The sequence below is a fragment of the Delphinapterus leucas genome, chromosome 2, assembly GCF_059928025.1.
Source record: "Delphinapterus leucas isolate spDelLeu-1000000601 "Yukka" chromosome 2, BTC_Dleu_Yukka2, whole genome shotgun sequence".
NCBI lineage: Eukaryota > Metazoa > Chordata > Mammalia > Artiodactyla > Monodontidae > Delphinapterus > Delphinapterus leucas.
Window position 1 is genome coordinate 96,352,127 of NC_143130.1, and position 13,266 is coordinate 96,365,392.

Here is a 13,266-nt window from a genome sequence, read left to right on the forward strand (position 1 = left end):
ATTTTTAGTTTTTTAAGGAGCCTCCATACTGTTCTCCATAGTGGCTGTATCAATTTACATTCCCACCAACAGTGCAAGAGGGCTCCCTTTTCTCCACACCCTCTCCAGCATTTAGTGTTTGTAGATTTTTTGATGATGGCCATTCTGACTGGTGTGAGGTGATACCTCATTGTGGTTTTGATTTGCATTTCTCTAATGATTAGTGATGTTGAGCATCCTTTCATGTGTTTATGGGCAATCTGTGTATCTTCTTTGGAGAAGTGTCTAGGTCTTCTGCCTATTTTTGGACTGGGTTGTTTGTTTTTTTGATATTGAGCTGCATGAGCTGCTTGTATATTTTGGAGATTAATCCTTTGTCAGTTGCTTCGTTTGCAAATATTTTCTCCCATTTTGAGGATTGTCTTTTCGTCTTGTTTATGGTTTCCTTAGCTGTGCAAAAGCTTTTAAGTTTCATTAGGTCCCATCACAAATGACAATTTTTTTCTATGAAGTCAAAAAGAAATTTTCTAACCTAAGCAGTGGAAGAAGAAAGACGCTGTCTACATATAGCCTTGCATGAAAGCAGCTCCTTGACCTGGGCTGAGCACAGGAGACACTTGGATGCAACCGAACTGTGGCCCTCAGCAGACAGGGACAAAGCAGTGTCAGGTCCCACCACCCACTCTGTCCAGCTGCTTAGAGTCCAAATGTCTGCCCCTTTTTTCATTGATGACTTGGCTGGAGACTCTTGGGAGCAGTCGCCACTGGAGTTAGCAGCCCTCTCTGAGAACACAGGAAAAGGAGAGTGAGGTGGACCCGGGGACAAAACCCAGCCCAACGCACAGGATGCTCGTGCAGTGGGCTCGCCGACTCTGAACTGTAGGGGAGTCTTTTCTTGTTCCTTTGAATTCCTGTTACTGCAGATAACACCACAAAGTCTCTGGAACTTGTAGCTTTGGGAAAGCCTCTGAGGTGTCCAAAACAAAAAAGTAGTATCACAGTTGATCAGTGTCGTGCATGTGGCTGGGTGGGTAACCCGTTTCGGTGCATCCCACCTCAGGATCCACTCAGACTCTTCCTTTCAAGGTTGCTGGGTTTGAACCTCATCTCTTCATTCTCACTTTGTTCACATCAGATACTCTGTGTCCTGGCTGTTCTTGGTTCCCTCACCGCATGTGACACATGCCTGCCTGCCCAGGGGTGTGACTGAAGTATATCTGAGTTTCACAATCCCCCAGCGTAGCAATGCATTTGTTTTCCGTTTGGGGAGGGTGTCTTTTTGGCTACTCCATGCAGCTTGTGGGATCTTAGTTCCCCGAACAGTGGCTGAACCTGGGCCCTGGCAATGAAAGCGCTAAGTCCTAACCACTGGTCCGCCAGGCAAGTCCCTCAATCCCCCAATGTAAAGACTCTTCTGGGCAATCAGCTGAGAGTGTCATGTATTAACTCATGAATCTGACAGGTCCTACTCGAGGTCCCAGAAGCTGGGCGCTATGTGGGACCCCAAGGCTATGGGGCTGAGCCTGGTATAAAAGCAAAAGCCTCCGGCCAGGAGGAAGGAGCTCCAGGCTCCCAGTCCTGCATGGCCACTCATGAGTTTGACCAGCAACAAGCCCCGTTTTTGGCTCTCTTGGCAAGCCAGCCATTGCTGTTAACGTTGACTCTATGGGAAAGCGCCTGTCAGGTTTCAAACCAACACTTGGACCTAACCTTTTTGTGAGTCGTGCGCTGCAGGAAGCCTGGTGACGTTGGCTGCTGACATCGGCACATCTCCCCAGTTGTCCCCCTTCCTCGGTGTCTCCCACAGGCCTCCTGGCACTGCCTCATCCAGGCGATGGGGTGTGGAAATCTAACTGCACATGGGATGGGAGTGATCTGGACTTGACTTCTAGCTTTGCTGTTGAATGGTTTCAGACTTAAGATCTCAGAGTGGCTGTAAAACTTAAATTTCTAAATTCATATGTGTATGTGAAATCCACACATTCTGCATACGCTCTGTAAGTGCTGGAGTTTCACAAAATGTGCGATGCTCTCACTGTAGCTTTTATCAGTATTTCTAAGATTTGTGTGGAATTTCATAAGAGATTATAAACATGAACCTTTCTGCTCCTAAGAATATTTACTAGTCTACTAGGTGCCTGAAAAAGTTTTGAGATTTTTAAAAAATTAAGTTTCAATATGTTTTGAAAAATAGCATCTTCTCTCCCCAGCTTTTCTCCAGGGAGAATGGGGAGAGCTGGCCCCTGGTTGTTAGGGCAGCCCAGGGACCATGCAGGAGGACGGTTTGGAGAGCTCTTTTCCCTCACTTTGGAAGAAATAATTGGGCCATAGTGCCTTATGGAGGCACCCTGAAACTCCCCTTGTGCGCCTCATCTCTGAACAAACTACCAACTGAAGCCCAGGTTTAAACATATCTGGAGACAGCACAAGACCTAGAGTCTGCCTGCCTGCATTCCGTCTCCACTGAAACACTTACTGTGTGACCTTGGGCACGTTGCTTAGCCTCTCTGGTGCCTCAGTTTTCCCACCTGTAAAATGGGGGTAATGTTGGTATACACCAGGTAGATAGTGTATACTACACCAGAGTATTGTACTACACCAGGTAAATAATGAGAACAGTTGACTTTTGAACAACACAGGTTAGGAGTGCCAACCCTCTGAGGAGTCAAAAATCCACATATAGCATATGGTTAGCCCTCCATACCCACGTTTCCTCTGTATCCTCAGTACTTCCGCATCCACAGATTCAACCACCTGTGGACCATGTAGTACTGTAGTATTTACTACCCAAAAAAATCCACATGTAAGTGGACCTGTGCAGTTCAAACCCATGTTGTTTAAGGGTCGACTGTACTTGGTGAATGCTGGGTGCTGTTATCTGATTTTTTTCACATTTACTCTAAATTTAAGGGACATATTTAAATGGTGTGTCTATTCTGGTGCTCTACAGGTTCATAGAAATGTAGAAACTTTAGATTTAAAAAATAAAAAGATCAAACGTTTAGAGTACAGCCTGCTAAGAGTGCTAAACAATTTCAGTTTTATTTACAGAGAAAAAATGAGTCTAAAGGGTGGCTTAACTTCTTATTCTTAGAAAAATGGCAAAATGGTGTTGGATGGTTAGTAGTTCATTCTTTCCCTCTAATCCTGGAAATAAAATCATAGGTTCTGGGCTTCAATTTGATCAGTCAAGACATTTTAGAAACAAAAGAAATGGTTCAGGACCAAACAGACTGTAAGCTGCAGGAATGGGGAGTTGGAGAAGGTTGTGCATGTTTCTGCCCTGAGCCTCCTCCCAGGGTGAAGGATCATCTCCCAGGCAGGGCAGGGACAAGGCTCTGTCACCTCAAACAGGCATTTTCTTCCACCGCCCCCTCCTCCAGTTGCCGTTCACTGTCCCTGCCAAGTGTTCTCTGAAGGTGTGGCGTTTCCACCTGTTGCTTGGTGATTAGTGAAAAGTATTCCAAAATACTCCCTCCTTATGTTCCCCTTGGTTGCAAAGGAAGGAGGGAGTTGTCTTTGCATCCCCCATCCCATTCCATCCATATAGGCATACATATACCTAAGTGTGTCCCTACATCCTGGAAAGGAAATCTTGGTGGGGAGGAAGGGAGGGGCTCTGACTGGCTTCAGCTAAATGATGTGCTGGTGGAGGTAGGGGGGAGCTATGTTAGGACACAGCCATTTCCCACAGAGAGCAGACTTTCCCCATAGCTCTACCTCTGGCTCCCTTGCCCCACGCCAGCCATGCCACTGAGCCAGTCCTATGCCCTGTAGCGCATCAGTTGGTCTCCTCAGCCCCCTGGATGAACATGCTCAGTGACATCTGCTAGGGCCACTGTATGCAGGTGAAACAAACTGCATGAGGGCACCTGGTCAACGGGGCATATGGGGGTAAAATCCAGCGAGAGTCCTGCTCACTAAGCTGTGAGCCCTGGCACAGGGCTGGGTCTGCCTAGAGGAAGGGGTATCTTTTTCCAGTTTGCACAGAAAGCTAGGGATGACCCTGGTAATATCTAATCCGAGCCCTCCCCTTAGCAGTGTGCACTGCTGCTCAATTCTTTGGCAATCATCTTCCATGGTCATGACTTCCAGGATCCCAAGGGAGCTGTAAAATGCCCAAGGGAGGCTTTTGGGGCCACACTGACTGCCAGTGATCAGGAAGGAGATGGTTCATCATTTCATTCACTACACTGGGTGCCCTTTGTGGGCAGGCATAGTGCTGGGTCCTGGGAATATACATCTGGCCATAGATATGGGCCTGCCTTCAAGGCCCACAAACAGAGAAGTGCAGCACCCACAGTGAGCACCACGATGGCCACAGGCTCAGGGTGCCTGGGGCCCACAGAGCAGGTGTCCCCAACATGCTAGAGGGACGGGGACGCTTCCCTAAAGGAGGTGGGCCTGAGCAGGGTCTTCCAGGATGCATAGGAGCTGGCTGAGTACTCCTCTCTGGGGTAGTATCTATTGTGCCAATGGAACCGTGACCGGGGATGGCTGTGCTGAGCTAAGGGCCACTTTGAGAAGGCCCAGCAGGTCTGCAAGATGTCTGCCTCTTTCACTAGGCTCCTTACACTGGGGGAAAAGATAGGTCTGTAGATTCTAAGCTTTGAAAATTCATTATTAGCAAAAGAGTACAATGCCAATCATTCTCTTTTTCTTGGGGGTTATATTCTAGGTTTTCAAATGATTATGTTACAAATTGGTAGCCCCAGGAAGCTTTCTGGCCTCTTGCTTTGTGACCACATGCTAAGTTTCTTTTCTTTTCCCCCTCTCCCAGATACTTACTGGAGCAAGATTTCCCAGGCATGAGGATTGGTCCAGAGCCCACCACCGACTCCTTCATCGCCGTGATGTATGGGGAGACTGAGGGCAGCACCCCAGGGAATGCTTTAGTCGTGGACCCCAAAAAGCCATTTCGAAAGCTTAGTCGCTTTGGAAATGCTTTCCTCAATCGGTAAGGACCAGCAAACTGCCATCTTTGGTCAGGTTGTTTAAACCTGTTCTTGGAATTCTTGCCCATTACACGTAAAGGTCCAAAACCAGAAGAACAGAGCATGTGTGTTCTGAAAGAGAGAAGTTATGAGAAAATTCACTATCATATTCAAATACTAGAAAAATTCTCTTAGGAAGTGATCATTTATACTTACTCTGGGTGACTTCAGAGGGCAAAGCTAAGGCCCAGGTTTGGACATTATGAGGCCACACAGTATAAGGAACAAATTTCTAATAATTTGAGCCTCACAGAAATAGATCAAGTTGCCTTGTGAGGTAGTGAGCTCCCTGTGGCTGGCAATGTTACACAGTAGCTGGATGACCGCATCTCAGGCATCGTGTGCTGGGGCCTCCTGCACAGAGAGCTGAGCCCAGAGGACCACTGAAGTTCTCCTGACACCCAGACTTAGTCTTGGTTTTTCCAGGGCTGGTCACCCCACCTCCTTGGCTGTCCCTTTTGCTTCTCAGTCCCATGCTTTGAGCTGCTTCCTCATTCATTAGAGCAAAGAAATAAGCTGCCACCTTTTTTGAATTCCCATGTTATAAAGTCTGTATTCACAAGGGGAACACTAGGGAGAGCGGCTAGTGGCTTCTTTTATTTTGGCAGATGATCTGCTTCCCTAACAAATTTATTTTTTCTTAAATCCCAAGCATACAGCAGATGAGAGTGGAAAAGAAGCATTCAGGAAATAAGACTTTTTTTTTTTTTGTATTTTGGGTTTTTTTTTTTTGATGTGGACCATTTTTTAAGTCTTTATTGAATTTGTTACAATACTGCTTCTGTATTATGTTTTAGTTTTTTGGTCACGAGGCTTGTAGGATCTTAACTCCCAGACCAGGGATTGAACCCGCGCCCCCTGCATTGGAAGGCAAAGTCTTAACCACTGGACTGCCAGGGAAGTCCCTCAGGAAAGATTTTGAATGGCAAGGTTCTTTATCTCAGAATTTAAAACCTACTGAAAATAACCCATGCTTTATATAATCGTGTTAATTGAATTCAGAATACATAGAAAAGTAATAGCAAATATTTATATGGCATTTACCATGTGTCTAAACTTTACTTGTAAATTAGCTCTAAATTCTCACAAAAACCCTGTGACATACGTGCTACTATTATCCCCAACGTAGAGAGGAGGAATTGATGCAGAGAGAGGTTCATTTAAGTTCCACAGGGCCACTCGGCTGATAACTGGCAGTGCTGGGATTGGAACCCAGGCCATCTGGCTAGGGTCCTGCTAGTGACTGCTGTACCGAGCTGCCCAATGGGAGGACATTTGGACTGAGAATCACTGCCTACTGCCCTCTATCTAACATTTAAGGCTGTCCTCAATCTAGCCCGCCAACAATGATGAGGAAGATGATAATGATTATGTCCTAAATTATAGATTAATAATTTCACATACACCCTCTTTTCAGGGCTAATAAGACAGATGACACTAGGGCCATTTTACAGATGAGAAAACAGAGAGCAAAGAAGTAAAATGACTTGCCCAAGAAGATGCAGAGACAGGGCTAGAATTCAGGCTCCCTCTTCCCTTTTACCTATTACCCTGCACCTCATGAAGCACCAGCAAAGAAGAGTTCCTATCCTTCTAGCCACCTGGTGGCCATGTATGCCTGAAGCTCACATGTCAGGAATGTACCACCTGGAAACTGATAGCATACTTAAGAGTAAACAGCCTGCTTAAGTTGTATCTACACGGCAGTGCTGCCGTTTCACCCGGCACTAGCACAAGGAAGAGGGTCAGTTAGCGTGGGGTGCTCAAATTTGTGTATGTAATTATAGCATCCTTGTGGGAACAGCAGCAGGCTTAGCTCTAAAGGCAGGCAAACTTCTTTCTACATAGCATACTTTCTGGCAATTAGGTCAAAATACAATACTTAGTAGGGAGGAGAACTGGTTGTCTGCTGTGGAGAACTTCCACCCCCCACCATACTGAGCAACCACCTGTCCCCCCTACCCGTTCGGGATAGGTCTCATTATTCTGGCCCTCCTGTTACAGGCTGTGGGCTTGGGCATCTACCCCGCACTGGGGAGTCTTTAAAAGAGTTTAGTACTTCGCAAGACGGTACCAGCCTCGAAGCATTAAACAAACCAGTGGAGCTTAAGCCTCGATCTCTAAGGCTGGTTTCTAAGAAGGTAACGGGAGGTTTACAGTGCACTTCTGAGGAACGAAGACAAATTCCCAAAAAGACAGCTTTGAATGATAGAAATTCCATACCTGAACAATAGAAAAAGAAAAGGAGTTGAGTCTGGAACAAAGAGTTCTATGGAAAATAATGCGACATTCTGAGACTCCACCGTGCTGCTCTACTTTCTAGAGGAATTCCACAGGCAAGCCTGTCTCGGAGTTTCTCTGTGGGAATGTGGTTATTGAGGTTCCGAAGTCTGTTGTCAGAAGGCAGTTCCACCTCACAGAGGGGAGGGACGACCCAGCAGCACACTGAGGGCACAAGCCCTGGGGGACAGCAGCGTGTTTTGGTCAGTTCAAGAAATGTCAGGAGTTGGCCTCTGACACTTCCCCCTGCAGCCTGCATTTGGATCACATGTTAAATTTTTCCCTCAATCTACTTTTCTGAAAATGGTAATCTTTTTTTTTATTTAATCCAGATAGCTACAGACATCATTTTCAGTTTAGGATCTACAATTTAGGATTAAATTGTAGACTTCCATGGAAGAAATTATTAATCTCATTTACTTCTCTGTTTCTCTTTGAAAAATAACTTTAATTGCTGGCCCTAGGGCTTGAAATTTTGAAACTTCCTTTTGAGCTGAAGGAATCTAAACAGTACTTCCAATGCTCCTGTCATTTTAGCCAGGCCTGATGGTGGTGATGGTGTGATAAAAAACAAACCAATAAAAAAACCAACACAAAAAAACTCCACTGTCTTAAATGTGCATAATGATTTAGCAATAATAGAATATATATATGTATTTTTGGACTTATCGTTACCTCTATGTAACTGAATGAGGCTTCATTCAATAGACTTTTTTTGGACTGTGAATATTACATAGTCACTTAGTACCATTGGGATTTTTTAAAGAACTGATTTAATACAAGTAAACAGCATCGGTCCACACACATGCTGGCTCCATATAATTTAGCCGCAGAAATTAAAGAAAATAGGCTCTTGCCAAGAATCACTCTTGATTCACTAGCAAAACTAATTTTTTTTTTTAAACATGAGAGATTAACTGGTTAGGGGTGGAGGGTGTTTTGTTTTGGGTTTTGTGGTGTGCTTATCCGTAATAAACTCCCTGAAGCCCCTCCCGTTAATCTTTAACCTCAGGATTTGTGGTGGCTCCTGGATCATCAAGCCATTGTTCTTTGTTGGCAGCTGCCTGCACAGCCCTGGTCCTGTCATCCCAGAAAACCAGCTTTTTCCCCTGTGGTGGTTGGGAGAGGGAGGTTTGATTGAGAAAAGTCTGTGTTTAGGTCGAACTGCATGGAATTGCCAATATTCAACCATCTTTTTGCTTGTAAAAGTGGTAGTTCCATAAGACTCAGTCTAAGGGGTAACCATGGGCTTTTCATAGTCTGGATGTGAAATTAAATTCCTCATAGGCAGTAGAAGTTTAGATCAGGTCTTTGTGGTAGGACCATGTAATAATAATTGGTTATTACAGGTTAGTTGTCAAAGTCTTTTTGCATATTGGGTGCTATTCACTCTGCCAGTTTAGGAAGTTGTGTAATCTCTCTGATCTTACTCTTATCAGTAAAGTGAACTGGGGCAAAAACAGCTCCATACTCTCTTCCATTGTAAGCTTAGGTTTATTTGAACCTAAAGACAACCTGGGAGTCCTCAGGCTGGTAGAATTGCTCAGAGACTTGACCAAGGCTAAGAGGTGAGTGAGAAAGAAGACGGCCAAGAACCAGATCTTCTGCTTCCCGGTCACTGCTCCACCCTCCACCAATGGATTGAGAGCAGGTCACACAAAGGGGCCTCTTTGGTGGGGAATTCCAGGGCTATGGCATGTCACTCCTTTATTTTAGGATGTTGCCTTCTGTTGATAAAGATAAACAGCGGTGATTCAAATGCATGAAATGGCAGTAGCAGCCTAACAGTTAAGAGCCGGACTGGGGTCAGAACTGCCAGGTTCGCATCCCAGCTCCCTCCCCTACCAGCTATTTGACTTGGCAAGTTATGGCATGTGACCCTTCTGTGCCCTTGTTGGGGAGGAAGAGATTTTCCTCCACCCTTCTGGGTTCTTCTGGCTGGTCCAAGAGTTAAGTTGACATGAGACAGATTACCAGAAGAAAATCAAACAAAAATTTAATTACGTGTATACATGGGAGAGATCCAGGAAAACCGAGTAACTAACTCCCCCAGATGGCTGAAGCCCTCACCTTAAATACCATCTTCAGTTAAAGACAAAAGAGGATGTGGGGGGTAGTGGTTTGGAACCTGTAAGGGGAAGAAGGCAATTGACATGGAGCTGGAAAATAATGTTTGGTAAACAAATGTTTGCTGGGCCATGCAGAGACAATGGGACACAGAGAGGAGTTTTAACAAATGGACTTTGCGAGGTTCCCCCCATATACTCAGCTAGTTCATACTGTGTTTATCTCTGGTGACAGCTCCCTTCCTGGAACAGGTCCTCTGTCTACATTCCTTAGGCAGTGAGAGGGGAGGTCAAAGATTCTTCCTGAGTCTTTCTGGGCCTTAAAAATAATCAGCCTAAATTAATCCTCATGCCAATGAGACACATTTTCGGGGTGGCCAGATTTGCTCCCCTCCACCCCAGTCTCATCCTTTGTAGAAGGGAGGCACACAGCCCCACTGCTGAAGGTTGTGGCCATGATTGAGTGCGTTAATGGAAAGCGCTTAGGACAGTGCCTGGCACACAGTAAGTGGTCAGTGGATGCCTGTGTCATTTGATCATTGCTGCAACTACTGGGTATCACTGCACTGGAAATCACATCACTATTAAGCTACTGCCTGGCTCTTTTAAAATGTTGACCATTGAGTTGGAATGTTAGTGTTTGAAGGTGATTTTAGGAACTGAAATCCCCTTACCTCCTTGTCTTACTGTGCCGCAGGACTTCTAGCCACCGGCCTGAGACCTTATAGCCCAGACCATTCGTTTTCTCACCCCCTCTCTGCTACCCCAAGCCTTCCTTGGTTGTGGGGTGACGGGGAATTCGGGTCCAATGTAGGGTTCGATCCCCTCCTCCTCTCCTTTTATCAAAAATAAAATATATCAAGCCAGCCCTGGGTGAGGGACATATTTCATAAAGCTTACATGAGGCTCCTGGGCTTAACTGGCACTTGTGCGTATTTCACATGAAATGTAGAAGGCAAGGCACGGGTACACTTTGTGCTTGTTAGTCCCTCTGAAAGAAGTAGGAAATCCATCTTGGGACAGCAAATCTGTGCTTGGAAACATTGCAGCAGACATATCACTGGGAAAGGCCTGCCCCAAGGCTGTGTTATATCCGATAAATAACCCACTTTTCACCTTCCTTTCATGGAACATCAAAGGAAGATAAGATTGCTATAACAGCATTGCATTAGGGTTTTTTCTGATTATAGTACAACCATTTAAGAAAACGTATGTGTGGTTCTAACCCCTAGAGTGTGGGCCATGCCCCCACACAGGGGTCTGAAAGCTGACTGTGCCCTGTGCTCCTTTGCCCACCTCCCCACCTCCCCCACACACATGCTGGGCAGGCTGTGCAAAGTCCAGCTCTGCACACAAAACCCCTGTCACCCTCTCTCGGGGTGCCCCTGGAGAGCCCCCTCCTCCTCCCCCTCCCCCTCCCCTCCTCCTCCCCTCCCCCTCCCCTCCCCCTCCCCCTCCCCTCCCCCTCTCCTCCCCTCCCCCTCCCCTCCCCTCCTCCTCCCCCTCCCCCTCCTTCTCCTCCTCCCCTCCCCCCTCCTCCTCCCCCTCCCCACCCCTCCCCTCCCCCTTCCCTTCCCTCCCCTCCCCTCCCCCTCCCCCCTCCCCCTCCCCCTCCCCCTCCCCTCCCCCTCCCCTCCCCCTCCCCCTTCCCTCCCCGTCCCCTCCCCCTCCCCCTCCCCCTCCTCCTCCCCTTCCCCTCCTCCTCCCCTCCCCCTCCCCTCCTCCTCACCCTCCCCCTCCCCTCCTCCTCCCCTCCCCTCTCCCACTCCTGCTCCCCTCCTCCTTCCCCTCCCTCTTCTTTTCTCTCCCCTCCCCCTTCCCCTCCCCTCCCCTCCTCCTCCCCTCCCCTCCCCTCCTCCTCCCCTCCCCTCCCCCCCTCCCCTCCCTCCTCCCCTCCTCCTCCCCTCCTCCTCACCTTCCCCCTCTCCTCCCCCCTCCCCTCTCCCACTCCTCCCCCCTCCCCCATCCTCCTTCCCCTCCCTCTTCTTTTCTCCCCCCTCCCCCTTCCCCTCCCCTTCCCCTCCCCTCTTTTGTCTGCAGTCATCCCTCTTGGCCCTGGGCCTGCTCCCTGTATGTTGCGTGGTGATGTCACCACATCAGACCATCTTGTTTTGTGGCTTACACATTTTGTCTCTGCTGTCACGTCAGGAGGCATGGGAGTTGTTGAAACCTTGTCTCTTTGTATGGAGGGAGTGGATGGTTTCTAAATTTTGAATCCCTCTGTTAACTTCACATTAGAATCCAAGGGTTTTGTGTTTTGGAAAAATTGGTATCAAGTGTGAGCTTGTGGTTCCGGAAAAAGGTCTGCCTCTCACGGGAATACTTTGTGAAAAAGTTTCACATATGTGCAGTTTTCTCAGCATTGCTAGATGTCTTGAGCCTTCTGATAAAAAGGATGGGACTATGATAAGAGACCTAATTACCACAAGAAATGCAGTCCACCACAGATGTGCTCAGAACTCTGTTCCTACCCCAATCTAGAGACTTGAATATGGCGTTTTTTGCTCTGTGAACTTACAGAGAATGTGTAGTGATCCCGGTGCACTTCATTCTCACAGATCTGCTGTCTGAGTGTTGGGCAGTGGGGTTTATAAAGGTGGAGGGGCAGGAGAAAATCAGAAATGAGGGGCTTCTCATAAATTAACTTGACCCCTTATTTTTAATGTTATGAGGTTTTTAACTTTACGGGTTGAGTTCTACTCACCTGACATCAGGAATACCAGGCTGCAGTCTCCAGCCAGCCACGCATTAGCAGCATGGCCTCACATGTCGTAACTGCTCTGTGCTTCCACTTTTCCAGCTGCAAAACGATCATAGTTATCATTCCTACGCCTTCCTGGGATGACTTGAAAATGTGGGAAACAATATCTGAGAAACTTGCCCCGAGCACCTTCAGTGAAAGTTCATTTGCAATGTCAGTAATTGCATGTCTCTCTCAGGGCTGCCCACGCCTGCCCGGGGGCTGTGCTGTCCACATGTGCTGTGAGGGCCAGGCAGGCCTCCCTCTCCTGCATTCCCAGCATATTTACTTTCTGAGTAATCCCACCTTTTCCACTGAATGGAAGAACTGAGCTTTCCCCAAGGATTTTCAAGCCTTTTGCCCACACAGATACCAAAGTTAGCCATTTACAATATAGGAGAAGGAGAGACACTCTAGTTTCTGCCTTAAAACATACACAGTGCCTAACAGAGATCCCCCCAGGTTGCCTGGGGTGGAAGTAGCAAAGCATTTCCCTCTGGTCCTCTAGAGTTACACCGTGTTAAAGCTAAAAGAACCTCGCCAACCCGTGGTCCAAGTGTCTCCATTGACACATGAGAAAACTGAGGCCCAGAATGGGGAAGCCCTTGCCCAGGGTCCCAGGCAAGTTACTGGCAAAGGATGAGCTGAACCTGAACCCAGGTCTGCTGACGCACAGGCCACAATTTTCCTGCCACTTCACTCTGCTTCCAAGGCCAACGCCAGGGCAGCCGACAGGAACCACAGCAGAGGGGTGGGGATGAGAAGGAGGAGGTGGTATCGGGAAGGTGATGGACAAGGAAGGAGGCTGGGAGATGCTTGGCCAGGGCCCTGCCTACCCCTGCCCCTTTGTCCACTCTTAGGGCACCGAAGCACCTGGAGGATTTGGGGTGTTGTCCACAGGTGCTTGCCCCACCCTGAGCCTGGAGCCATAGCATGTCCCTGGGGCATCGGACAGTGAAAACAGGCCCTAGTACCTCCGCTGTCACGTTAGGGAGTGACAGGGGCTGGACAGAGCTTGGGATACCCCAGCCCAGTGGGGCAGTGACCCTGAAGGAAGCATGGGATTCCCGGGGAGGAAAAGTCTGGGACGTTTGTCTAAGGAGCAGGATAGAGGAGGGGCGGGTGGGGCTGGTGGCCTTTGGAGTCACACCGACCTGGGTTTAAAGCTTAGCTCTGAGTGACCCTGAGCAAGTTACATAACCTCCCG

At 47.8% G+C, this 13,266-nt stretch overlaps 1 protein-coding gene across 1 annotated transcript in view; it reads left to right on the forward strand.

Moving 5' to 3' along the window:
* Positions 1–13,266, forward strand: part of EHD4 (EH domain containing 4) — an 88,410-nt gene that overhangs the window by 26,669 nt on the left and 48,475 nt on the right. The window contains exon 2 of the mRNA XM_022587385.3: positions 4,760–4,936. Within this exon, the coding sequence (XP_022443093.1) occupies positions 4,760–4,936 (177 nt within the window). The remainder of the gene's footprint in view (positions 1–4,759; positions 4,937–13,266) is intronic.